This window comes from Nothoprocta perdicaria, unplaced genomic scaffold (assembly GCF_003342845.1).
Source record: "Nothoprocta perdicaria isolate Ctin4 unplaced genomic scaffold, notPer1 scaffold_0, whole genome shotgun sequence".
In the NCBI taxonomy this organism is placed as follows: Eukaryota; Metazoa; Chordata; class Aves; order Tinamiformes; family Tinamidae; genus Nothoprocta; species Nothoprocta perdicaria.
The window spans coordinates 92,180-119,272 of NW_020454092.1; the positions used below are offsets into that span (position 1 = coordinate 92,180).

At 41.4% G+C, this 27,093-nt stretch overlaps 1 protein-coding gene across 3 annotated transcripts; it reads left to right on the forward strand.

The window, feature by feature from the left end:
• Positions 1-1,279: 1,279 nt before the first annotated feature.
• Positions 1,280-26,337, forward strand: SP3 (Sp3 transcription factor). Of its 3 annotated transcripts, none has more exons than XM_026042472.1 (5): positions 1,280-1,496; positions 9,761-11,108; positions 18,604-18,796; positions 23,165-23,361; positions 24,584-26,337. In XM_026042472.1, exons 2-5 carry the CDS (start codon positions 10,328-10,330, stop codon positions 24,898-24,900), a joined length of 1,488 nt encoding a protein of 495 aa, XP_025898257.1. In that variant the 5' UTR covers positions 1,280-1,496; positions 9,761-10,327; the 3' UTR covers positions 24,901-26,337. The 3 variants fall into 3 exon arrangements, with proteins under 3 accessions (XP_025898257.1, XP_025898117.1, XP_025898187.1); XM_026042402.1 differs by lacking the exon at positions 1,280-1,496 and having other exon boundaries at positions 9,564-9,851; positions 9,957-11,108; XM_026042332.1 differs by lacking the exon at positions 1,280-1,496 and having other exon boundaries at positions 9,563-11,108.
• Positions 26,338-27,093: the final 756 nt, after the last annotated feature.

The following is a 27,093-nucleotide window of genomic DNA, read 5'->3' on the forward strand; positions in this document are numbered from 1 at the left end:
GCCGCCCGCGCAGCCGGCCGCCCGCCCGCCCGCCGCTCCCGCCATGACCGGTACGTACGCAGCGCCCCGCGGCGCTCCTGCTGCGGCCCCGCGCTTCCCGCCGAGCGTCCGTGCGCGAGCGAGGCGAGAGCGGCACTGAGAGCAGCAGCAGGAGGAGCAGGGGGAGGAGGGAGAAGAGGGGCAGGGGCAGCAGCGCGGGGAGGAGGAGGAGGAGGAGGAGGAGGGCTCCGTGCGGGAGGGCGGGGGGAGCGCCGGGGTTAGGGGGGGGGAGCGGGCGGGAGGGGGGGAGGCCGCGGGAGGGAGGGAGGGAGGGAGGGGGGGGGGTGATCGCGCCCGTCAGTGACGCTCCCCTCCCCCTCCCCGCTGCGCCCGCAGCTCCCGAGAAGCCCGTGAAACAAGAGGAAATGGCTGCCTTGGACGTGGACAGCAGCAGCCACGGCGAGTACCTCCAGCACGGCAACGGCAACGGCGCCGCCGCGGCCGCCGCCGCCCCCCAGGTGAGCGCGGGCCCGCCCGCCCCCCCGCCCGTGACACGTTGTGAGCGGGAGCCGCCGCCGCCGCCGCTTCCTGTGCGCGCGTGTGCGGGGAGCGCGGCCGCGGCCCCGCGCTCACCGCCACCCCGTCTCTCCCTGAACCCGCCCCTTGTGGGTAGGACGCGCAGCCGTCACCGCTCGCGCTGCTGGCGGCCACCTGCAGCAAGATCGGGCCGCCGTCGCCGGAGGAGGACGAGGCCGCCGCCGCCTCTCAGCCTGCCGGAGCGGTGAGTGCCCGCCCCGCCGCGCTCGCACGGCCTGCCGGGGGGAGAGACGGCACAGCCAGCCCGCCCGGGGGGAGGGACGGGACACACGGCACTGCCCGCCCGGGGGGAGGGACGATAGCAAGGCCGACCTGCCAGGAGAGGGGTCCCCGGGCTCCCCTGCCTCTCCAGGAGGAGCCTGCTCCCGGGAGCGCCGCTCCCCCCCTCCCCCGGGCCGCCGCTCTGCGCAGCGGGGGGCAGGCGGGGGAGCCGCCGCCGCCTCCCCCGGGCCGGGCCGGGCGCGGCCGACGGCGCCGGGGCCGCGGGCATCCACCCTCCACCTGCGCGGGAGCGCGCGCCCGCCGCGCGCGCCGCACAAAATGAAGGCCGCCTGGCAGCGCGGCCGCCGCCGCGCGTAAAATGGCTGTGTGGGAGCCGCCGCGGCGGCGCGGAGCCGCTTCCTGTGCCAGCGCCGCCGCCGCCGCCTCTAGGTACAGTTATCGGCGGCCCCGCCGGCCGCGCCCGGGGCTCCGCTGCTTATCGCTCCTCCGCTGGCTGCTCCGAAGGGAGCCCTCGTGACCTTGGGACCCTGGGTGAGGAGGTGGATCTCGCAGGCTGCAGATCCGCACTGGTGGAGGCCCTTCTGACCACCGCCGTAACAAGAGGCTTCCAGAAAGCTCCGTGTGCCTTAGCTGCTCAAGGCAAACTTTTCCTCACGTGTGCTTGTAGTGCCTAGTGTAGGCACCGGGCATTGGTGGAGGTAGGGCATTTTGAAGTAACTGATGCCTAAAACACTGCTATATAGGAAGAGAATTACTCACTGTGGCTAGAATGAGCAGATTAGGTATCCTTTGATCATAGTACTAATGAAATCACATATATGACTTCCCTACAGAGAGGTTTTTAAAATGATCAAAAAATTCTTTTTTTTTTTTTTCAATTTATTTAAAACAAGTCTGGTGTTTTCTAAACTTGCTATAACACAGTCTTGGACATAGCTGTGATTCAGCAAATTGGGGGAAAAAAAAAGACTGCAAAGCACTGCACTGGTGGACTGATACAGCAGTAGCTTTGGAAGACTCTTAACAAAGGTCAGAACAGGAATGATAATGTTAAATATGCTAAGTGCATAAGCCAAACTTTAAAATATTTGGCATTTTCGCTTATATGTTTTAACATACTTTACATAAAAGAGAAACTGAAGCAAAATATTTGTCTGCAGTCCTGCAGCAGGAATAAGGCTAGTGACAGAGAATGCCCTTCAGAATCTTTCTAGGCATTGGCAGGTGCCTAAATACCTGTGAAATGGTGTTGCGTAATGTTAGATGTGCACAGTGCTGCACAGTAGAGTGTCACCTCTTGCTTAAACATGCTCATTGTAGTGTGAATGATAATTGTAAGATATTTTCTTCCCCTCTTATCTGCTTTAAACCTGGTATCATATTGAAGCTGAAATTAGGCTTTTTGAAACTGAGCTTATTGCTTAGTATGAGCAGCCCTGGGGCTGAATGGATGCTGGAGTGCTGGTACAGGACGAGTAGTGCTTAGTGGTTCTAAATTGGCAAACTAATCCCTAAGAAGAACATTATTCTTATTAAATTCATGTGCAATTATGTTTATGTGTAAGGGGGCTTTTGGGGCAATGTGGAAACTGCTTATGAGAAGCTGAAACCTTGGCTAAAGCTTTCTGTAGGTATAAATGCACTTACTACTATTCATACATGCAGAGAGGCCCCTCCCATGGATCTGAATGTTATGGGTGGGAGCTAAATACAAATGGGATACTTATAAAAACTGAACTAAACACTGGAGTTGTTTAAGATAACTTTGAAAGAGGAAGGGGAGGGAATCAAGTCACTGAAACATGTTCCTTAAAAAGAACAAAACCAGGATGCTGAATGGGATTTAATGTAATAAAGATTTCTCTTGATCCCTGTATGCTTATTTTTGGGGGGTGGGAGAAGGAGGGAGGATCTAAAACCGTTTGAATTTTAGGTGCCTGGTAACAACATGTGCGGAAAGCAAGACCTAAGTGCATGGACACGTCTTTCGTCTTCTTGGAACTGTAATGATCTTCTGTTTCCCAGGATTGTAGAAGTATCTGTTTGATTTGTGTGTATGGATGATGGTGCCTAAGTAACTGCAAGTGCCTTGCAGTTGGGAACCTTTCCCAGTATTTTCCATACTTGGCTTGCATTTGGGACTGCTGAATGTCTGGTAGGGGTTTCAAACCGTATGAGTGGACAATAGAAGATAAACGAGTAGGCAGTTGCTTTTAGAAGCAGTAGCATGGCTCTCACATGTGAGTATAGCAGAGCAATGTGCTGAGGTTATTCTGTTAATGTTTTACTGACATTCCCTTGGTAGGAAATGGCAGGGCTGGAGCCAGTATGCTTCACTAGCCAGTTATTGCACACTGCTTTCCTGTCTGAAGTGGTATGCTGCAGCTGCTCCCCAAGAGACCAGGGCAGTGATTTAAAAACAACAGCGACGGCAACAAAACTCCCATAGGAATGCCGGGAATATGGCATGTCTGAGATTTGGGGAGGAGCTGAAGCAAACGCCGTCATGTTTGCTGTGAGCTGGTTGGCCCTGTTCTGAGCCCAGAATTTGGATTAAATGACCTTCAGGGGTCCCTTCCAACTGAAATTGCTCTGTGATTCTATGTCTGCATACCCCTTGTATGCCACTGAAATAATTAGAGTGGGAATCAAGAGACTAATGAATATGGCAACTGCTGGGTATTAAAAGCAAGCGAAGGAGACAGTTTACAAGAACTAGAGTCAACCTCGTTTTCCTGTTGATCCTTCTGTCAGTGAACTGAGCAGACTATCTCTAGGCCACAGTTTGGCTCAGGATTCCGGTTACAGCTGTACTTACTTTGGGAGGAGAAAACATTAGCAGACATTAATGCTGATCTTGTTTTTGTGCCTTGATGCTGGAGACCACTCCTGCTTAGGCTTGGTTATTGTGATGTATCCTGCCTGCGAGTATCTGACACCAGTGCTTTGTGTTCTGTTATTTGTGTTGGCTTTTTTTTTTTTTTTTTTTTTCTTTTCCCCTCCTGAATTGTTGAATTCATGATCCCCTGTGGCCTCCCCCACCTTGAGACTCTTTCTCTCGGTGACATAGAGCTGCATCTGTGGTTGATTCAAATGTTGGCCTCGGAAACTCCTCCACAGATTATTCCTGTCTGCTTGCATGTAGGAAGCCTTGTTGGAATGGCATGCACAACTGTCTGACCTAAAATGACAGCCTGTGTATTTTTGGCTTCTCTGGCTGTATTTCTGTCTTGGAAATTTGAGGTCTGAAAAAAGTTTTTGTTATTTATCATTGAATAGTTTCAATGTTTCTGGGTTTTTTTTTTTTTTTTGAGGGGTGTGTGTAAAGGGTTAGTTGTAAATACTTAGCTCTAGTTTTATTTCTGTTTAAACATATGAGAAGATTTTTAGTGTGAAGTAAGGAGGAGAAGTAACACAGAAGATGAGAGAGCAGTGCATAGGGGAGGAAAGAAAAGAGGAAATAGGTTCTAAAATTCTGGTCAAACATGGTCTTGATGGTCAGACCTGGCTTTAATAAGGAACAAAGTTGAGATGGGAACCATTTGCGTGTGTGCTCTTAATTGATTGCAGTGCACAGTAAATGAGATTCTCTTGAAGTATCCCGTTTCCAAGGATTGTTCTTATGGTTGTGGTGTGGATACAATGCAAGGATGGGATAGATGTGGATACAGTGCAAGACTGATGGAAGCGAAGGATGGAAAGTCTGGTGGATAAATTAAGCAGACTGGCAGGCTGGCGGAGGAAGCTGATGGCTCTGACCATCTTTTCTTTTTTAAATACCTTTTATATTTATATGAAGTTTCTTGTATTTCAGTTTGTTCCCACTCTATCTTGTCTCTTCATTGGGTACCACTGAGAAAAGTTTTTTCCTTACAGCCTTTCAATCAGGTGGTTACATAAGCTGAAAATATCTGCCCTAAGCCTTCTCAAGGCTGACCAGTCCCAGCTCTCCCAGCCTCTCCTTGTATGTTAAATGCCCTGATTCCTCGTTCATCCTCACGTTCATCCTGTGTTGACAGCACAACCATCTTTGTGTATGAACCCTGCCAGCTGTGTACGGTCTGCAGACTTGCCTAAGGTGCCCTCTGTCCAGTGTCTTGGTCATTAACAAAGATGTTAAACAGTGTTAGCTCACGTGCCAGCTTTGGGAGTAGACTACTAGTGACTACTAGGTCTCCATGTCATACAGTTGATGATTGCTCTCTGAACCTGGCGGTTCTGGTTTTCAGTCCACCTCACTGTCCGCTTGCTTAACCTGTTCTTCATTTGCTTTTCTGTAGGGATGTTAATCCCTACAGAATTAGAGACAGTGTTGAAAGTCTTCTCACCCTTACCCACCGAGCTGCTTATCAGGCTGTCAGGTTGGTTAGCATCATTCGTTGATTACCCTGATCACTTTGTCCTTCATACGCTTGGAAGCAGCTTCCATGGTTGGTCGTTTGTGGCCTTCTCAGGTCCAGGTGAGGTTGACCAGCTTGTAGCTCCTCATGATTTGATAGAGCCTTCAAAACCTGAGCTGAAGGCTTAAGGAATCAGAATCATTCAATGCAAACTCATACTCAAAATTCTAGTTACTCATGCAGCTAAATAGAGAATAATATTAAAAAATGAAAATGAAATGAAACAAAAAGCTCCCTTCCCGTGGCATCTTATTCCTTAGTACAGCAGGTTTTTTTGTTTATCTTAGGGATGTGTCAGGGATCTGCTGTTTTAGTCTAGAGAGGTTGCGAACTTCTAGTGATAAAAACAGGCTTAAAAAAATGAAGGTTTTAGCCCAGTTGTCTGTCAAGCAAAAAGAGGTGCATCTTCCTTATGTGAGGTAGTATTACATGTTAGATTTGGTTAGCAAATTAAGCATGTCTTCAAAAATAATGTTATAAGCAGTCCCAGCTAATACTTTTTTTCCCCCGAAACAGTATTTGATTCTCTAAACTTTTGATACTGATGAGTGTATTTCTCTGAGTTGAGTGGCTTCATTGGCAGAAGACTGAGAGATGCGACAGAATTAATTTGGCTTAACAGGCAGCTTTGTGTCAGTTGAACCACGGTGGCTGATGGTGAACATGGTGAACACGTTCTTAACCTGGGGCAAATGCGAGATAGAATGTATTAGCTCATACTTTAATGAAAGAGTTGAAGCAAGTACACTTTATCTTAATATTTATAATAACCTAAGAACGTACAGATAGTTTACTGTAGCCTGGTAAACACGTGGTATTACACTCATGTGTTTGAACCCCAACTCTTTCGTAAAACAACAATTTGGATGAGACATGGCCAATCATGTTCATTAGGTATGTGACACTTCATCAGATTTCCTGATGCTCTTGCTCCTGGAATAACTGGAGCAGAAGTGCTTTCCGAAGTGTGCAGTAAAAGTGGTCCCCAGCAGACTGGCACACATGAATTCTTTAGCGGAAAAATACTGATTGCAAAATGCCATGTGTCCAGTTCATTGTGTTTGGCTTGTTGAAACGCATGTGCCTGCAACTTGCAGGTGGTGGTGATATATCTCCCTTTCCAGTTTACTTTGATAAAGAATGTTTTATTTTTTCCAATCCAAGTCCCATCTCTTAAAGACCTTTAAAAGATGACTTAAAACATGTTATCTTCTGTATATGCTTCTCTCTTTGTCATCTTCTTCATTTAACTTAATCTTCCTTTAGTTTCTTCTGAATGGATTGAATAAGATGCGGTTACTAGAGCTTTACTTATTATGACCCTTCATTATTCAGAGATGGGAATTTCAGCTCAGGGAGAGAACTCGCATTGTGTTACCTAGTGGAAAGAATAAAACCTGATTTAAGAATCGAAAGACAGGCTGGCTGTCACTTGCGGCTTCCACACTTTGGGATACCTGACCTTTGTTCAGGTGAACATACTGTTTGATTTTTATTCTTCCAGTGCCCCATTCCAGCTACCTCTGCTTTGTTCCTGTCTCGTTCCCTTGTTTCCTGACGCCTCTTCCAGTGAATTCCTTGTTGCTTCCTGTGCTTTCCTCCTTGGCTAAGCAGTGCTAATGCTGAACTTTGCTCTGATCTTTTCCCCTTCTCTTGACACACAAACTTTGGGTTGCAGCTGGACAGCCTTCTCTTAACAGAATAGCTCCTATCTGTCTATCAACTGATAAGAATTGTTGCTTTCTCTCTCTAAGTAATTCTAACATATGGCTGGGAGAGTGAAAAACTGTTCAATTTAGGACTGTGCTCTTAGGGATCAGTGAGCGAGTGAGATGTTGATGTTGCTGCTTACATGCCAGTGGTAGGGCTTCAGGTACTAAAGTAATTCTTGATTGCTTCTAGATGTGAACGATTGCTATGGTTTATTTGGGGGGGGAAGAGGACTTGAAGAAATGTCCAGCCAGCAATTCAATCTTTGAGAAAGAATGTGACAGTTGACTTGTTATGACAAAGCAATGGCCAGTTGAGGTTGCAGATCATCCTCAAACACTATTTTACCATAGAGTGTTCTTTCCTGCTTTAATGCTACTAATTTTGATAGCTGCCAGAGTATTGTGGAAAAGTGAGGAGAGGTGTGTGCCCAAGATGCAGATGGCAAAGGCCATTGTTTGGAGATGTGGAAATCAAGATGTTCTGGGGAAGGAGTTGAAGAGTAAACAGTTGGTCGTATCTGCATGGTGAAGGAGGTAGGTTCCCTTTGAACTGCTAGTCCCTTCTGCTAGAAGGAATGTGCTTTGTATAGATATACAGTTGCTTATTAAGTGAGTGCAGTTAGAGTCTAAACCGTTAATGGTTGGTTGTGTACAAACACAGCAGGCAGCAGGCTTAGGTCAGCCGGGTATGTTTCCTATTACTTTTTCTTTCCCTGTTTTAATGGATAATATCATCATGTTAAAATATATTTACTCTTATAATAGCACAGGTCATTATAAGCACAATACATCAAGTTGTAGTGATGGTTTTTTGGCTTTGCATATTTCCTGATTGCTGTTTACTTACGACTTTTCTCAGTCTTCTGATGTTCAATAAAATGTGCAGTTAATAAATATTTATGTACTGCTCGACTGATTAGTTCTGAACTTTCTTTTCAGCAACCAGTAGCTGCGTGTAAATATTACCCAACATCAGAGTCTATGTGATAACAGAGGAAAGTGGTGTTTTTTTGGCCTATTTCTAGATAGTATGGTACAATATAGAATATTGCAGAAACTTGTCCAGCTAGGATAAGCTTGAAAGACTAAAGGATTTTAACTGAAATTTAAATGAAGGGATAATCAGCATGAGAAGAAACCAAGTAGTAGAATGAGATTACCAACACCTTTTTTCTTCTATTTTTTTAAAACAGTAAGATACCAAAGTTAGTTGTTTTTGGTGATTATACCTACTAATAAACTACTTGAAAGCTTATATGTATCTTTCAGGGTAAAAAGAAGATATTGTTACAGCTATTATAATAATTTAGAACCAAGATGTGGGTTTTCTTATCAGAAAATAATAAAACTTATTTTTTAGAAATAAATATGTACACTTCATTTTGTGTATATGAATCTTTCAGCCTTGCAGCTCAGAAGAGAAGAAGAAAGTGAAACTAGCAAAGGCCCAGCTTAAGTCATGGAGTACTTGTCCTCTGATGCGGGGCACAGGGTTAACTTCAGCTGGCTAAATCCAACAGCATGTTAGGCAAGAGTTGGCTCTGGGTTGTTTTTGGCATATCCAGCTTTTATTCTAAAGGAAATTGGAGAGCAGCATCAGATGGAAGCTGTGGGATGCTCTGGTAGTTCCCCTAATAGGAGTGATGACCGAGTCAGTGCAAAGGACCCACTAGCTTTTATTGCTGTGTGCTGTGAGCTCTGCCAAGAGGAATCTGTTTCACAGTTAATGCTGAATGAGTTGTAGGACAAGTTACTTGCTCGTTTCTGGAGGACCAGTAGTTCTGTAGTTAGGAGAAACTTACCTTCATGTCTGCATGTTTTTTAAATGGATGCTTGTTTAAAATTCCTTGTTGGTTGACTACAGAAATCTGGGCTAAGCATTGTAGGATGTTAACTCTAATTCTTAATACTCTATTCTGAAAAAGCTTGCTTTGGTAAAAAAAGGTAAGTGCAATTTACCTTTACTGAATAAGAAACAAAGGCGTAGTACATCTGTCCTTAGGGTTCTTTAATCATTAACCATCCATGACCTATTCTATTGTTCCAACTTAATGAAGATAGATTTTTTTTTTCTCCTCAGACAGATGCACATGACTAATCAAACTGTCATTTCAGTGTAAAAGTCCTTAGTTTTGGAAGCTTTCTTTGGTAGTGCAACATAACTCACATAAGCTTATAAATATTAGGACTTGCGCACAATTTAAAAAGGGGCCGTCCAGTCCTTCCAACCCCATGACTGAGCTACCTTTTAACCCTCTGTGTTTCTGAGAGACACAGACACTCAGACACAGCATGCACGTGCACCCGCAGGACTGGCCTCACACACACACTAAGGCATCACACGCACATGTGTGCGCACCAGCGAGCCCAAAAGCAGTGAGGCCCTGGAGGAAGAGGTGACGTAGGCTTCGCTCCACGTGGGTGCAAGAGGTATCAGGCTGGGTAAAACATACAGCCAAATCCCTATGTGACCTGGTGTCGATAGAGCTTCAGCAGCCCCTGCCAGTTCCCTTCTTCCAAAGCCAGGGATTTGGATTATCCAGCAGCCCTCCCACCAGAATAACCGTGCTGCTGGCCATGTGGTGTACACATGGCACAGGAGCTGCGTTTGACCTGCTTGAGAACCCTATGCAGCTTGCAGAGCACAGGTTGGTTACCCTCACTTAGGCATTAGCTCACTTAAAAATGTATTTACTGGTCCTAATCCAGCTGCTACTGTTTATATGGGCTGTACTGCATGTTTCTCAATAGTTCATCAATCTCTAGTATTGAATTGCATGATTGTTCTAGCATGTAATATGTATGTCTGTTGTTTTAACTTATTTTTTTCTTTTCTTTTCTTTTATTCAGACAGGGGATTTGACTTCTGTACAATTAGCAGGAACTCCAAATAGATGGGAGGTCTTGTCTGCAGCTCCTGCCACTATAAAGGATGAAGCTGGTAATATAGTACAGATCCCAGGTGCTGCCACAGTAACTTCAAGTGGGCAGTATGTCCTTCCTATTCAGAGTTTGCAAAATCAACAAATCTTTTCTGTTGCACCAGGATCAGATTCATCGAATGGTACAGTGTCTAATGTACAGTATCAAGTAATACCCCAGATCCAGACGGCGGATGGTCAGCAGGTTCAGCTTGGCTTTGCAACCTCTTCCGATAATAGTGGCATAAATCAAGAAACTGGTCAAATTCAGATCATTCCCGGCTCAAATCAAACCATAATTGCCTCTGGAGCACAGAATATCTTATCACAGTCCGGTCAAGTCCAAGTTCAGGGAGTTGCAATCGGTGGTTCGTCTTTTCCTGGCCAAGCACAAGTAGTTGCGAACGTCCCTCTTGGACTGCCAGGAAATATTACTTTTGTACCCATCAATAGTGTTGATCTAGATTCTCTGGGACTTGGCAGTGGTTCTCAAACCATGACAGCAGGCATTAATGCCGATGGGCACTTGATAAATACTGGGCAAGCCATGGATAGTTCAGATACTTCTGAAAGGACTGGTGAGCAAGTTTCTCCTGAAATTACAGAAACCACCACCGATAATGACTTGTTTGTGCCAACGTCATCTTCATCACAATTGCCCGTTACCATAGACAGTTCGAGTATATTGGAACAAAATGCAAACAACTTGTCCACAACTAGTGGCCAGGTTCACAGTTCTGATCTTCAGGGAAATTACATCCAGACGTCAGTCTCTGATGACACGCAGGCTCAGAATATTCAGGTCTCCACCGCACAGCCAATTGTACAACACATACAGCTTCAAGAGTCCCAGCAGCCAACGAGCCAGGCCCAGATTGTACAGGGCATCGCGCAGCAGACAATCCACGGGGTGCAGGCGAGTCAGAGTATATCGCAGCAGGCTCTTCAGAATCTTCAGCTGCAGTTGAATCCTGGAACTTTTTTAATTCAGGCACAAACAGTGACCCCTTCTGGGCAGATAACCTGGCAGACATTTCAAGTGCAAGGAGTTCAGAATTTGCAGAACTTGCAAATTCAGAATGCACCTGGTCAACAAATAACTCTCACACCTGTGCAGACTCTCACCCTTGGTCAAGTTGCAGCAGGTGGGACGTTGACATCAACTCCAGTTAGTCTAAGCACTGCTCAGTTGCCAAACCTGCAGACAGTTACAGTGAACTCTATAGATTCTGCTGGTATTCAGCTGCATCAAGGAGAAAATGCTGGCAGCCCTGCAGGTATTTACTCTTTTTCTGTAAAATTGTTTTTTCTTATTGCGTGTAGTAGGTTTGAACAGTGATAATCATAAGATTATTGTTTTGCTACAGAAAGCTACAAAATACAGTGAATTAAAGTGATGGTAGCTTTTATTTGAAACTACTGTTTCACGAGAAACAATGGTAATGATAGAATATACTCCCATTTTACTTCTTAAATTATAAGCTCATATTAGATAACACTTCTAATATAATGTCTAGGAGTGCTTCGAAGTGCAATAAAGCAGAAAAAAGTCTATATTCTGAATTGAGGAGGGAGAAATCTGACCATTAGCTACCACACATCCAGGACAGTGGTGTCTTTAGTTTACCCCTGCCTTCCCAGTCCTGAATAGATAAAATTTTCTGGAAAAATGATTGCTGTTGTTTATTAATTCCTGAAAAAATTATGGACTCCTGAGGTGCTCTTGCCAATCTGTTTCATTAAGTTAATTTTGTACTGAATTAATATTGGTGTAACCAAGATCTAGAAAAATTCATAAAAACAGAAGTGAAACAAGGATGCAAATATCAAAATGGTGGCAATGCTTAAGAGCATACACCATGTTCTAGTGCTAAGTATTTGCATTATGTTTCAGTATGTTCAAGTATTAATGGTAAACCTCACAGTGTGTTTTATATCTGTGAGCAGATAGGAAATGTAGTTTTCTTAAAACAGGTATTTCTGAAAGGAGGGAAATCAAACCTACTTGTTTATTTGAGTAAAATAGTATGATAGAGGGCATTGCAATGCCAGGGTGCAACTGAGATGATTGAGGCTCAGGACATCTTGCTGAACCTGGAGCTGTTTAATTATATCATTGTGCACTTAGTTTGGGAGAGAAATACCATACATAATAGCCTGGAAAACACTAGATTTGCTATAATCGTGTACTAAGGTTCTGCTCCATTAAGATATTGAACCTTAATTGCAAAAATAAATGTGTATATTGTATGCCCGTTGCAGCATGTGAGAAGGATGTAGTTTCAAGTTTAAAAATGCCAAGGGGAGCTGCTAGACTGAGATTATTTTCAAAAGCCCACTTGTTAAACTCCTTAGATGGTTACTGCTCTTGGTAAATCCTCTGTCAGGGATGTGGGATTTGAATTTCATAATTTGGGCTTTTCTGCCTTTTTTTTTTTGTCAGAAAAGACTTCTATATGACTGATTTACCAATGAAAAATGGTAAATTTGTAAATTTTTCGTTTACTGATGAAAAATTACCTAGGCCAGTGGTCTCTGCTCATCGCTGGTTTGCAGGTGACAGCGCTGAACAACATGAGCGTGTTGCAGCTGTAGTTACGCTGGGTGATCTTGATTCTAAACTTCTCCATTTTCTGTGACCGCAGAAATGTTGCTTTGTCTCTGTTGCATCTTGTTACCAAAGAGGAAAGGGAGTCCAGAGATTAGAAGCAAAATGCATGTATTATGCATGGTGTTGCAACTAGACTCAAACTTATGTCTAACACTTAAAGAGCCTTATGACTAATGTGAAATATAAGAGGAATCAGAACGTCTTTATTCCTTAGGTTTGCATTTGGTGTAGGATCAGGAGATCATGTTATTGCTTATGAAGTAACATGGCAGGAACTTAAGTAGAAAGATAAAAATGGAAAGCAGGAGGAACCAAAAGAAGGACATGTGAGAAGAAGTTGAATCTGCTGTGATACTAATTTGTCTCCTGACTGTCCTTAAACTGAGACAGTTTTAGTGCTTGTTCACAATCAGATACAGCAGAATTCCATCAAGCATTCCTAAATGGCATTTTCCTGTAAGGCATCTCATATGTGAGGGGAAGTGAGTAAATGGAGTATATGAAATGTCATCAAATGAGCAGAAATAGTAGGTGAACAGTCGAAACTATTGCCTGATTTGAATGGCTAAAAATAGCTAGTTGTATTAGAGAGGGGGTGGAGATTTATAGAGAAACTCCCTTTTCCAAAGTAACTATCAATATAAAATTGTTCCTAACGAACAGAGTCAGACTGCCTTGTCTTGATTGACCCTCAGCATCTTTCCCCCGTGCGTCTGGTGTTCTGGCTGTAGCCGGGTGGCTAAAGTACCATCTTGGTTGTCTGCTGGTGTTCAGCAGTGCTCCTCACCTTGTTTCCACCTCCCTGCAGTATTGCATGGCACCCTTCTTTAGAGTGAAGAGTAAGTATGATGCAGGTAGTTAATACCTGCAAGCAGAGGCAGGTAGTTGAATAAACATTTCTACTGCAGTGGGAAAATGCTTTGCTCTACTGACCTGCAAATAAGAAAAATGGGTTTAATTTTAAATTGAAAGAGGGAACATATGCGGAAGAAATAGAAGTTAAAGCTAAAGGGTGAGAGGTTATTTTTTTCTGCAAACTACCAATGTTTTGAAGTGAGATAAAAAGAGAGTTTCTCTCTTTTTTTTTTCACTCCCCACTTTAACCACCCCAATGAAAAGCCTGCAAAATACCAATGAAAATGATGCTTTTCGTTCCATAGCAAATACAATCAAGATCTATTTTCAGTTTTCAGTTAACTGATTTTTTTCCCGAGTCTTGGTAATTATCTGAATTCTGAATAAAAATAGTGTTCTGTTAACTATAAAAATTGTAGGTTCTGCTTTAGAGAGGTGAAACTTAAACCTGCTGTGTAAGAGATGTCCTTCTAGGCCTTGCTGTCCAGCTAATCAGTGGTAGACATCTTTACTGTTTTGTGAGTGTGTGAGAAAAATTCTTAACCAAGGTCTTACACTGTGTTTTATAAAAGAAGTCTTTGCAACCTTTTTATTTAATAATATTTTTTGATACTCCTTTTGACTACGCCAATAGCATCTGAAGAAACTCAAAAGTGAATGGAGAGAAATAGCACTGGCTTGAGCAGGGACTTGCTGCTTACCAGACCTGACACTTTTCATCCAAAAGCGCCATTTATATAACAGCATAAAACTACAAGCTGTTTTCCAAGATGCTGGGCCTGCCGTTCGAAGTCAGGGGGTCATCTCAACAGCTAACTTCAAGTGCCACAGCCAAACTGTATTTTTCATTTCTAACATCTTCTTAGTTCCTCCTGCTCTGGGCTTACACACAGCTATTTATAGACTCGTGAATTTGCTGCCATTGCAAATCGTACCCGTCGATCAACCTGCACTGGCAGAGGGAGTGGGAGCGGTTGCCTCTCTGTGGTGGGGACTTCATTCAGCTCCTGCCAGAGCCTGGAGTCTTTATCTCTAAGTCTGAAATAACTTTGATAGTCAAAAAAAATTGGCAAGCAGTTTTCTAGGTAAATATTTTCGTAAGTGACTAAGCAATTTCATCTGCTGGTATCTTGAGACAGATGTCTAACATCTGTTAGATAAAATACAAATAAAATGGAAGAATGGAGTATTTACAGTTGTATTCTGTGAAGTAGTTGAATCAATGTTTCAGTGCTTCTGGTAATGTACCGCAATTTAAAGCTTAGCTTTCTTCTGGCGTTGAGAATGTTGTAAATGATTTTGGCTGGTTTGCAGTGTTACCCAGCTTAGTTTTTCTGTTTATGTTCCTCTTTCTGACCTCGCTAATTTTACTTTCGGTTTTGCCGTTCTTTCTTGCAAGGGATTTTTTTTAGAGTGGCTTTTGAGAGAAGAGCAGGGTGTTGACATGAAATTGAATGAGATTATTTAAAAAAAAAAAAATTATGAAAGGCATGAACTGAAGCAGTCATTTTAAGTAAATATTTTCATCTGGCAACATCTGTTTCAGGATTTTTTTAAAATTTGTGGCTATCCATTTAGCTTGCATAGCGTGAAATCAGAATAGTTAAAAAATGATTCTCCCACTGTTCTATTTTTAATATGAAAAAAAAAATAAATTGGAAACTCTTGACATATTTCAGTTAGTGGAAGAATTAGATGTACTTATGTACCAATCTCGGGTAAATAGTTTGCTTTCAGTGGGCTTGAATTGCATTCCCTTCTTCCTTATCATTTTCAAAAGGAAATTAATAAATTGTGGAAGAATTGGATGATGACGCTCTTATGCGTTTCACAAACTTGCTTAACAGCATATGGTAAATTATCTCATTTCAAGTGTAAGTAAGTTTCCATAACTTTAATTAGTCCGACTTGTTTTTTCTAATGCAATAGCTACTGCCTTGCAGTAGAACAGCATTTTTTTCCTTGACTTCTTGAGAAGATGGAGCTGTGGCGCAGATACAGAGGCTCAGAGGGTAGATGCTACCTATGCTTTTTCTCCCCTCTCTGTTCCAAAGCAGTTTTTTTTTTTTTTTTTAACAAAGTCTTCCTGAAACAAAAAGTAAACTCTGCGACATATATAGGGATGAATAGGGAGCGTCCTTGAAGTTGGAGGCATTTCATTTTTCTGAAGGATTTTATTTTGGAGATTTTATTTTTATTTTTATTTTTATTTTTATTTTTATTTTTATTTTTATTTTTATTTTTATTTTTATTTTTATTTTTATTTTTATTTTTATTTTTATTTTTATTTTTTATTTGGAGAAGGCAGCTGAAAATCCATGTGCCATCTTTTGCAGTCTCAGCACTTTTGGTGCGCTGTTTCAGGGGGTCTCGTGTTGGTCCTGACCTCTCAAACTAATTTTTATCAGGGCATCTGGCTCATAAAAAGCATCTAAATTTTCTCCTGAGGACACCTGGAGCCTTTTATAAATCCTGGAAATGCTCATCTGCATCCTATGAGTGACTGCCCTCCTGAAAAGAAAAGGCTCTTGATGTGACAATGTTTAGATGCTAAGTTATAGGGAGGGCCTTACTGCTTGTGTTAGACAGCCTGTTTCAAAAGGCAGAAGTTTGTAGGGACTAAAGGGGGGAAAGTCCACATTTTTGGTGACCACGTCCACCTCATTATTTCTTATAGATAAGCGATAGTTCTCAATCTGCGTTTAAAGTTCATGCCAACTTTTAACCTGTGTATTCAATATTCATTTTGTATTTCATTTTTCTTAATCTAAGTGCTGTACTGTGTACTAAGTCACTTACTATGTAGAAGTCTCAATTATATTATATTACCCATGGTGGCATTAATAATATAGTATTGGTTTAGAATCTGGTACCCATAATCTCTGAATCCAGACTTCCCATAACGTTTGTTTCATTTTGGGGGCATAAAAGGGAAGCACCTGTTTGTAAAAATAACTGAATAGGTGTGACCGATTGTGAAGCCCCTGGAATTGCAGATGGACAATTTGTGATACTGTAAGGGAACTGGTAGGAAATTATGTGCAAGATCAGATTGAGATTTTGTAAAGCTTAGTTGAGTAAAAAAGCATGGTGGCTCTCAGCATCTAGGAAAAGAAGCTAAACTAGAAGCCCACAGTTGGAGAAATGGCAAGAAATTCTGAGAATGCTGTTAGTGACAGTCATGTTCAAATGTTAAGGTGGTGGTAAAGCCTGTGAATGAAGCAATTTTCCACTGACTCCTTCCCCTCTCACTGTATTCACATTGCTATCACTGGTGGATAAGCTAATAACTTTTCTCATAAATGAGTAAGATTCATTTTCTTGGAAGACCTAATTGAGGCAGAACAAGATAGAAGGTAAGACTTAATGCGTCTGTTTGGAAGCAGTTTAACTGATGCATTAATCTGATACATGATGAAATAAGTAAATGACCTGACTGTGTTTGTGCTGTAGCTTGTAGCCAAGACTTACTCAGGAATATTTAGCTGCATTTACATCTGCATCCTTTCAGTTTTAGCTATGCCCCTCTGAAGCTCTACAAACACATTTCTTAGTTATTATTTTGTTCATCTAATACCCTTAAATTTGCCCCATTTTGTAGTCAGCTCTGGGTTTTCTGTAACTATGAAATACTCCCTTTGGAGCTGAATTATTGTACACCAAAATCTCCGTTTCATTCCTTGGTGTGAAAAGAAAACCTAAAGCAAATCTAGCTCAGTAGGTGCCAAGAAACTCAACAGGATATATGTATATTTTCAGAATCAGTTGACAGTTTGAAATAGTAATGTCAAGTTCCCCTTCACACCAATCTTGAACTAAGTATTGAGCTCTGTGTAGAAGTAGGGGCATATGGAAATACAAAAGCAAGGAAATAAAATTGTAAGGAAAAATGTAACCTTCGTTTTGCTTGTATTTAAATTGAGGTCACCTCAAATTCACCAGTGTTTCCATCAGCTTGTCATGAGATTTAGGAGCTGTGAGGGATGCTTTTTTTTTGATTTTTTTAGGCCCAACTTCTATTGCAGAGGAAGCGAGACCTGCTAGAGTGTCAGTGAAGACAGAGCAGCAGCCTGGCTGGTTTGAAGGGCCCCCCTGCGGCGCTCAGATGTTCTCTGGGGGATTCCATGCCATCCACTCTAGCTGTACTGCATCCTGGAAAGGCTCAGCAAATACATCAGCTTGTGATAATTCTTCTAATTTTGTTTTATTTAAAACATCTGCATAATGAAACATTTAAAGGGCCTTTTGGGGAAACAGTCCTGTTTATAAATTGTCAGTTGATGTCGTGCTCATCTGCGTGCCTAGACTGGAAGGAGACATCCGAGTAGTACCTAGAGCAGTAGCTCCACTTCCTATGGTCTAAAAGTAACCTAGAAACACAGTGTGAAAATACTAACACAGTACTACTTTGACTTTATTTCTAGGAATTTTGCGATATTTAAGATTTTAAATTGTGCTATATGGAATATGACTTCAATAGTGGCACTGGGGTTTTTTGAGAAGCAAACCATACTCCTATTCAGTCCAGGTTTCCTCTTCAAGGAGAGTTGTTGGTACTTGTATACTTGTGGTACTTACTGAATTCAGCTCTTTTCTTTGTAAATATATTGTACAGTATTGTTTTAGTATGAGGATAATAATGTTCTTAGAATGAGTTATTCTGTTAACATTGCTTCCAATTTTAACACTTTTATTAACATTTTATTAACAATTTTTGTATAAATTCTGTTTTTACTTAAATGCATATTTCACAGAACATTTGATTAGTCAATTCTAAGTATGGTGCTCGTGGCATTGACTGTTAACTTGCCATTATGGTAGTGTTGAAGCTCCAGGAGATTGCAGCGTGGCAGGTCATGTTGGGCAGCTTATGATGAACTTGTGATCATCTAGAGGGGCTGTTTCTATGCATTTCATATTAATTGAGAAATCCTCCGCAAACATAAACTTGGGAGCATTTGAAATGAGAGTTTCAGGATTTTTTTCAGCCCTGTCCAATCTCTTATTCTTTCATTTTCCCTATCTTTCAAGCAAGGAGAATAGTCCAGTGGCAGCATTCCCTACCAAGAGCAGTTCAAACTTTAGTACTTTGCTATAGCTTGCCTTCAGCTTTGAAATATATAGTAAGATGAACTTTTTAAATACATTATGGATTACAAGGGCACAGAAGCAATGTCAGTACTTGCTAAAGGATGTTGACTTTTGACTGACATAATGCTCTCAGCCATAAAAAGATTTTATCATTATGGTTTTCTTCTCTCTATTTAATGGGTTACGTATGGATCTGTGTTTATTCTCTTCCTCAGATATTAGGATTAAAGAAGAAGAGCCTGATCCAGAAGAGTGGCAGCTCAGTGGTGATTCTACACTGAATGCCAATGATCTAACACATTTGAGAGTACAAGTGGTAGATGAGGAAGGGGACCAACCACATCAAGAAGGAAAAAGACTGCGACGAGTAGCTTGCACATGTCCCAACTGCAAAGAAGGTGGTGGAAGGTATGTAACATTCAGTGGCATATAGTCCATATAATGCTGCAATCAAAAAAAAATGAGAAAAATAGGATTCCAGCTGGTGTGTGCAGTTAAGTTTATGTGAAACAGCTTATGCAATAAAAGACTGCTGCCTTTATTGTTTGCAGCTGGAAGGAAGGGCAGGTTATTTTCTCCTCTGTGCAGCCATTAAGATTCATTGGAAATGTCCATATGGAATACAGGAGAAGAGTGAAAGTACATACAGTTGCTAGAGCAGTTCTCCAACTGAAAGGTAGAATTCCCTCACAGGCTAGCAAAAGAAAAAAGCAGAGAGCCTACTGGAAAGTGTCTCCCTTCTCCAAAGCTATGGAACTTTGATCAGGTTCCATAGCTCCTGGAGTTACTCAGGTATCTCCAGTGCTGTAATTTTGTGTTTTGTTTTTATCTTTTAACTCTGCTGATGATTCATCTGGGTGTCTATACAGTTTCAGACAACAGGACATTAGATTTTATTGTTTCCTTCAGATAATGTTCATAATAATGTTGAGATTGTGAAACTGAAAAACAGAAAATAGGGAAGTGCCAAAGTTAATATTTCCTGTGCAACTTTAACCCCTGTGCATATGCATTATGATCTAGTTGCAAATTGCATGACTTCATTTTTTCCATATGACCTCCATGTCAGTCAGGGCATGTGATACATGATGCCGAGGGGGTGAATCAGGATTGTGCAGCGAGTGTGGTCTGATTCATGTATAGCAGAAATTGCCAGGCGTAGAGGGAATGGGATAGGGAGCTTAAGGAAGAAAATCTGAAGGTAAGTCCTTCACAAGGGCCACTACAAGAGCACATGACTCATTTTTTGGAGGTCAAAATATCAGGGCTCAGAAGGTGGAAGAATGTTTGTTTGCCCACCCCATATTTTCCACTTCAGAAGCACTAAGTTCATTGCGCAAAGCCACCGCAAGTCAGTTGAGCTGCATGGGGAGCATGGGGAGCATTGCAACGCAGTGGTAGAAAATGCTTTTAGGATCTCGAACTTGACCCCTCAGCTTGGTGTACGTTGGAGTTTGGGTCTTAATCTCTTTCTGCCTCCTTTTTTAATTACTGAAACAAGGGTGCTGCTTCAAGGTCTCTGCAGGTGTGTTGCAAGATAAATTTGTTAGTGCTGACGAATGGCTTAAATGGTTGTGAGTGTCTATGATGAGAAAGAAACTCTGGCGAAAGGAATAACTGTATTTAAAGCAGTATTTAAATAATATATAAGTGGCAGGAAAAGGAAAACACATTAAAACAGTATGGAAAAAAAATGAATAGCTCTTTACTCAATAAAAACTGCTGTGCACTGAGTGAGGTAGGAAGAAGTAGCATGTTAACTTGCATATGCAGGCTCTGTCATAATGTCATGTGTAGTATAGCCAGAGTTTTGGCATTTCGTGCTGTCTTTTCTATTTTTGTCTTTTTTTTTTCTTTCTTTTCTTTTTGTGACTCTTGATACCGAGTTGGAGCACGTTGTAGCCTCCAAAGCGTTTATATTTGTACCAGTTCTGTGAAGCAGGGACCTGCTGTTGTCTTCATCGTATTCGGCATGGGAGAAGGGAGGAAATAGAGCCATTGATGGCGTATTAGATGTGTAAATTATAGATATATGGCTCTACATCTATGTAGTAAGTAGGGAATGAGAGAGGGAGAAGGGAAGGATGACCAGGATCCCAAATGGGCTGGCTAGGTTTGAGCCTTAGGCGTTGCAAGTTAGGTGGAAATGGCACCCTCCTCTTGCTCAGCCCTGGAGAGCCTGCTGTCCAGCTCCACAGAGGAACAGCACTCCGGAGAATCCCTTCAGATCTGGAACTCTAAAATCACATTCTTAAAATCACTGTTGAACTTACATCATAGTAAATATCTAGTGTTCCTCCTAGGAATTAAGTATTGGTGGACCGAAAGTCTTGGTTCTCAATACTGCAGCCGTTGCATTCTGCCTGATAATTGAGAAATAGGATGTCCAATCTATATAAAATAAAAATGTGCTGTAAAGACACTTAAATATCGATTGCTTTGAAGACCCCAGGTGAAGTATAGACCTTAGTTAGTGACTGTGGCTGCAAGAAAGCACTGCCCGACGGGCCCCTTAGCAGCTGGGGCGCGATGCCAGACTGCGCAGCTGCACAGCGGCCAGGAGGCTCCTGGCTCGTGTCCCAACCAGTCAGAGCACGTGATGAGTACAAGCAGTTGCCTATATGAGAATGCATAGAGTAAATAGTTACTCAGAGACAGTGGCCTTGTGGATTTCATCCGGCAAATCCCTGATCTTCCACTTTAGTCTTCACAGTCCACCAAGGAATTCTCTTTCCAGTTAGTTAAGGTGCTTAGAGTTACACGTATTATGCCACCTAAGGAAAATAAACTGCCCGGGAGTTGAACCTTGGTTTCCTTTCATCTCGGCTAAAACATTGACCTGCTGTTTTCATTTCAGCCTCTTTGAATGATTGAATTCAGAATATTAAAATTATTCTAATGGAATTTTGATGAGGTTTTGTGTAATTTATGTGTGTCATGCAACATTACAAATATTTGTGCTGATTATTGCAGAAGTGAGGAATATAGTAAATTTTGCAAAATGGTTGAGCATGAAATACTAAAAAAAGATCTGATTACAGAAGCATTCTCAACTTGGGAGATACATTTTGTTACAATAAACATAAGCTGAGCACATTTTAGGGTTGTTTGGAATAGAACACGCAGTTAAAGATACAGGATAGCCAGGGCCTGTAGAGGATCCTTTCAGTTACCAAGACAGTCTAAGGGGAAAAGACATGGATGTTCTTTGCCTGTATTGACAAAAAGCAGCACTGCAATTACCAGATGCCATGAGCCACCACAAAAGAGAAGCTGGAAAAAAGTGTCTAGAACCAGATCATTAGATGATGGTGAACTTAGAGTCTGAGAGCCGGAAAGTGGTTGCAGTGAGACAGAGGGAAGAATATATTGAACTTCTTCTGTGGTATCTAGAGAGTTGGGTGTTTTGGGTGGGTGCCTGAGTTTGCTTTAGCTTGGCTATCTGCAGAATCTTGGAAACTAGAAAAGGGAAAGACGGAATCTAAGGATGTTTTGCTAAATTGCTTTGAGATTGAATAAAGCTCATGAATACTGGGCTATTTGTGTAGATGACATAATATGAAGGAAATTGACATTGGAGTTAATTTTTGCTTTTGTAATTTTTGAGGGGAAGTGGTAGAAGGGTGTGAACCTGTGAATTTAGATGTAGGAAAATTATCAAAAACTGATGTTGTGGTTGGATAGAAAAACATATGAAGAAAACAAATCCAAAAAAAGTCTTGAGTTGGTATGCAGTCTGGAGTGCAGAAAACTGCACATAAGCTGCGTTAAGTTGCCCTTGCTGATGAACAAAGTGGCCTGATGCTTGGCTGCATGTTCCAGTGTCTTCCCTATGTACTAGCATGGACCTGTGGCTGCCTTGCCAGCCAGATATGGGCCCTGGAGGGTCCCTTTCAGTGGTAGCAAACTCTTAAGTTGGAATAAATCAGTTAGGAAGCCCTGCACTGGCCAGGCTGATCCCTTTTGCTGGATCTTCAGAGGCTCTTACCTCTCTGGTGATCTTCTCAAAAGCTGTTGTGTAGAAGAACTTCTGCGGGTGCTTCTGTTCAATCAGTCACCTAGCATTTCTATAAGGCAATGTCTTAAGTTAGGCATCAAACTTAGGAGTCTGGATTATACTCCATGGGAATTGTGTGTTAATTTGGATGGATTTTATTTCTGAACTCCTAAAGAGCCAATTTAAATAGCACCAAAATTAACTCTTTCACTTCTGCTCATTTTAGTGGAAATACACAGGTTATTTGCTTATCCTTCAACCCAAAATGCTTTACAGGTTTTCCCAGCATGCCCAAAGTCCCATCTGTTCTCTTCTCACTTGCCAAAATTTCCTCTTTCCCTTTTGGCAATTGCAGTCATGTGTGGTTTTTCTTTGCCAAAACCTTCTTTGGCATAGCAAAAGCTGAAACTGGGAGAGGCCTAAAATACAGGGACTTCAGGATCAAAATTGTATGGGTTGCTGTAATGGTTTTATTTCCAATTGCATATGCATATACATTAAAGACTACACTTCTGTCATTTAAATCTAACTTGCCATTAAATTTACTTTGCTGCAGAAACTGGGTGTCATTACAGAATGTAGCTCCAGCTTCTCACGGAGTATCCTTGGGCCTGATTTTATTTGAAGCAAAAATGAAAAGCTGTTCAGACCCATTTGCCAGATCTGTGGTCTTTGTAACCTTGTTTTTACATATGACCAATATTTAGGAAGAATTTATATGAATGATTAACCTTTTTTTTTTCTTTTTTTTCTTTTTTTTTTCTTTTTTCTTTTAACAGGGGCTCCAACTTGGGAAAAAAGAAGCAGCACATTTGTCACATACCAGGCTGTGGCAAAGTGTATGGGAAAACCTCCCATTTGAGAGCTCATCTCCGCTGGCATTCTGGAGAGCGTCCGTTTATCTGTACTTGGATGTACTGTGGGAAGAGGTTCACTCGCAGCGATGAGCTCCAGCGACACCGAAGAACACACACAGGTTTTCATGCTCTTAACTCAAGGAGTGCGCTCAAGGGGGCTTGGATAAATTTTTTAATCCTTAAATTATTAAATTCTAAAATGAAATAATATGAAAATTATTTGATTTCTAAGAAGAAAATGGATTTTGATGGTGGTGGAGGGGATGGATTTTAATGTTGTATGAATTTTCTAAAATTGGTTAGTACTTAGGCTGTGTGTGCATTTTGGCTTTCTTAGTAGATTCAGAGAGGAAAAACAGCACTAGTTTGGTTCAAAATTGGTGCTTCAAGCTAGTGTTAACACAGGTTAATGTTTGATTTACTTTGATTCAGGATTTTTTTAAAAAGGCTTTTCTCCTACTTATTAAATAGGAGAGTTAAGGTTAGATGCCATTTAGAAGTTGGGAAAGAGCCTTGTTTCGCATTGCCAGCTTCGTGCTTACACTACTCACTAGAGAAACAGATGCCCCGGCTTCTCCTTCTTGTCTAACATGAGAACACTAGTGAAACAAGTGCTTCCATCTTACCAGGGAGTAGATAGAGCCAAACTTTGCAGGGTGCTGCTTGGTAGGAGAGTGAGAGACAAAGGGCAGCAGTTGAAACGGGGCTTTTGGATGGGATATAAAGAAAAACTTTCATCAGTGCAGTGCTGGGTTGTGCAGTCTCCATCCTTAGCGTTTTTCAAGACCGGAATGGATAAAGCCCCGAGCTGCCTGGTCGACCCCTGACCATGTGAGCAGCCCTGAGTAGGTGACCCTTAGAGCAGGAGGTCAGGATCCAGTGCTCCAGAGGTCCTTTGCAACCAGAATTTTCTTGTGATCCTGTGTCTCTTGGTCTCAAGGATGATTCTGAAGGGAGCTCACATGCTCCTCCCTGCAGCATTTGGGCAGGATTCTGCAGGATTTGGGCTACTCTTAAAGTTTTATTTAATGCAGTGAAACTGAGAGGCAGCAAAACCTGCAGCCTGAGGATGTTACATGGCGCTGTTTAGCTTGTCTAAAAGAACTTCTAAAACTCACGGAGACAGAAAAATAAACAAATCCTTTTAAAGAATTTGCCTTGAGTGCCTAGAAATTTAAAAAAAAATAATTCCAGTTCGTAGTGTTTGTTTATTTTTTCTTCAGTATAGATGGTATTAGAATTCTGCCCCCGACAGGTAATAAGTTATCTTTATTGTTGTTGTGTTCATGTTTTTTTCTTTAAGTTCTTGAAAATATTTTTTCCTTCTATCCAATGTGACAGGTGAGAAGAAGTTTGTGTGTCCAGAGTGCTCAAAACGCTTTATGAGAAGTGACCACCTTGCCAAACATATTAAAACACATCAGAATAAAAAAGGTATTCACTCGAGCAGTACAGTGCTGGCATCAGTTGAAGCAACACCTGATGATACTTTGATTACTGCAGGAGGAACAACACTTATCCTTGCAAATATTCAACAAGGTTCTGTTTCAGGAATAGGAACTGTTAATACATCTGGCACCAGCAATCAAGATATTCTTACCAACACTGAAATACCTTTACAGCTTGTCACAGTTTCGGGAAACGAGACAATGGAGTAAATATTACACAAGATACCTATTAATTGTGGTTATTTTTATACAGTAGTGAGAAGAATATTGTTCCTAAGTTCTTAGATATCTTTTTATTGATGTGCAAAAATTTTTGGATTGACAGTAACTTGGTTATACATGACACTGAAATGCCTTACTTTGTATGATATTCCATAGTATATTAAAATGGTAAAATTGCATGGGTTTTGTAGGTACTTTTGGAATCTAGAGGAGATGAAATTTTACCAAGTTATATTAAAAAAAAAAAATGAATTTAACGATGGAAATGGTAGTCTAACCAAATGCATCAATCCTGTGTGGTTTAGTGTAAAAAATGAGAACATGTTGGTATTTATCTATTGTAAGATAAAAGAAGTTGATGGGTGAAAAGAAATCATGTTATGATAAAAGAAATTTTGTAATTTTCTTGATGACTGGAATTTTTATTATGCATAACTGACAAATCAAGTTTCCAAGCAAATGTTACATAGTGTAGGCTTTACTTAGCTCATCAACTTGTCATTTTGAAGCTAATTATTTTAATTAGGTTAACTATGTACAATATTTTAAGCATTACTCTTGTAAGATTTTGAAAACTACATTTTAACATGGAACTCTAGGGATAGTCACCTTTTAAATCCTATTGAAAAGCCATGTTTAAGATTTAATTTGCCAAAATGATGTCTTGTTAATATTCTTTCAATAACCAAGGTGGGCAATATAACCAATGTTTAAAAAGTTTAAAATGTTTAAAAAAAAGTGTATAGGTTGAGGCATTTGGGTGGTAAGGCAAATGTTATAGTGAAGTATATCCCTTCTCTTGAATATTGGAGGACCAAAAATAAGGTGTATTGCGTCTCAGCAGTGATTTTTATCAGATCTTTTTTCCAAAAACATCTGTCTGCCAGGGCCTTAAAAGCCATCATGTAAATTACCAGTAAAATATAACATATGCAAATACAACAGAAAAATCACTTCCATATTGACAGTACTCCCAAACATATGGATATAGTCATAGTGAACTAGGGGTTTTATGAGGTTTTTATTTGTTTGTTGTTTAGTTTTTGGTTAGTCAATCTGCATTTAAATATCAGCCATCTTTCCTTTTTGCTTCTTCCCTTAAAAATTGTATGTATCCAGTACATTTAACTGATAAACATATATGTTTTTTTATTATGCTGAATTTTCTTTTTATTTTTTAATTACTGTTTATATTTTCAATTATAGAAAAATGTACAAAATGAAGTTACATAGCCAGTCTGTAAGTGCTATACCATTTTCCAAAACTGTATAACAATAATTACTGCAGTTCACCTATTTACAAACATTTGGAAATCTGTTCATTTGTTATTCTTAAAACCACCTCAAATTTAAAGGCTACCTTATTGTACGTTTAAAGTGTATTATAACAGTGTGGTAGTTAATAAAACACTATTTTTTTTTCTTTTGACTTGAGCTTACTGTGTTTTTCTTAATTGGTAAGATGCAATTTGATGATACGTTTTATTGATAGCCTGATGTGTTTTTCTTTTGTATTAGGTGGTGGGAAATAGAGGCCGTGTTTGCTCTTCTCCTGTGCAGCGCCCAGCCCACGGTGCCGGCCCCCTTTGCTCCCCGTCACAGTGTGTGACGCTCTGGGGGGGTTTCTTACCAGCTGGGGCTGTGCTGGGCCCAAGGAGAGCACAGGCCACGGCCTTGCTAGGGAGGTGTCCCTGAAGAGGATAGTGGTGCTCTGCTTAAAGGGCAGGAAGAAACAGTAAGCACAAGGGGAAGAAGATCTGAGCTTGGAAGATGTGACTGGGAAGAGTGAGATGAAGATTTTAAATGGAGTAGGAAAGGCTGGTGAGAACTGTGATGTTAAGGGGAGTAGTGGTTGTGTGTGGTGCTGTAATGAAAATGAGCATCCTGCCTGTGTGTCTTGGAGCAGTGAGCGACCAGAGGATAGACCGGATGATGTAGGATAAACCAGGGAGAGCTCAGCCTAGATGTGAGAGAACTGGAAAAGTGCGGGAGAGCCTGTGTTCTCTGCATTCTCACGTGCATGGTGAGACTTTTTTTTTTAATCTATTTTTACCGAATTCTGAAAGTAATTCTGGCAGTCTCCGCAAAATGAGATGGAAAATGTACAGTCTAAAGTCCTTAGAGAGTAAGGATGAAAAGCTTGTCCGTGTGTTTGTTTTGTTTGATTTTGTAGAAATCCAA

What these genes read in the sequence shown, in the direction of transcription:
- SP3 (XM_026042332.1), top strand. Translation starts at nt 9,713, where the DNA reads ATGTCTGTTGTTTTAACTTATTTTTTTCTTTTCTTTTCTTTTATTCAG. An exon ending in AAATGCTGGCAGCCCTGCAG is followed by an intron (nt 11,109 to 18,603) that starts GTATTTACTCTT and finishes TCTCTTCCTCAG; the next exon opens with ATATTAGGATTAAAGAAGAA. An exon ending in TGCAAAGAAGGTGGTGGAAG is followed by an intron (nt 18,797 to 23,164) that starts GTATGTAACATT and finishes TTCTTTTAACAG; the next exon opens with GGGCTCCAACTTGGGAAAAA.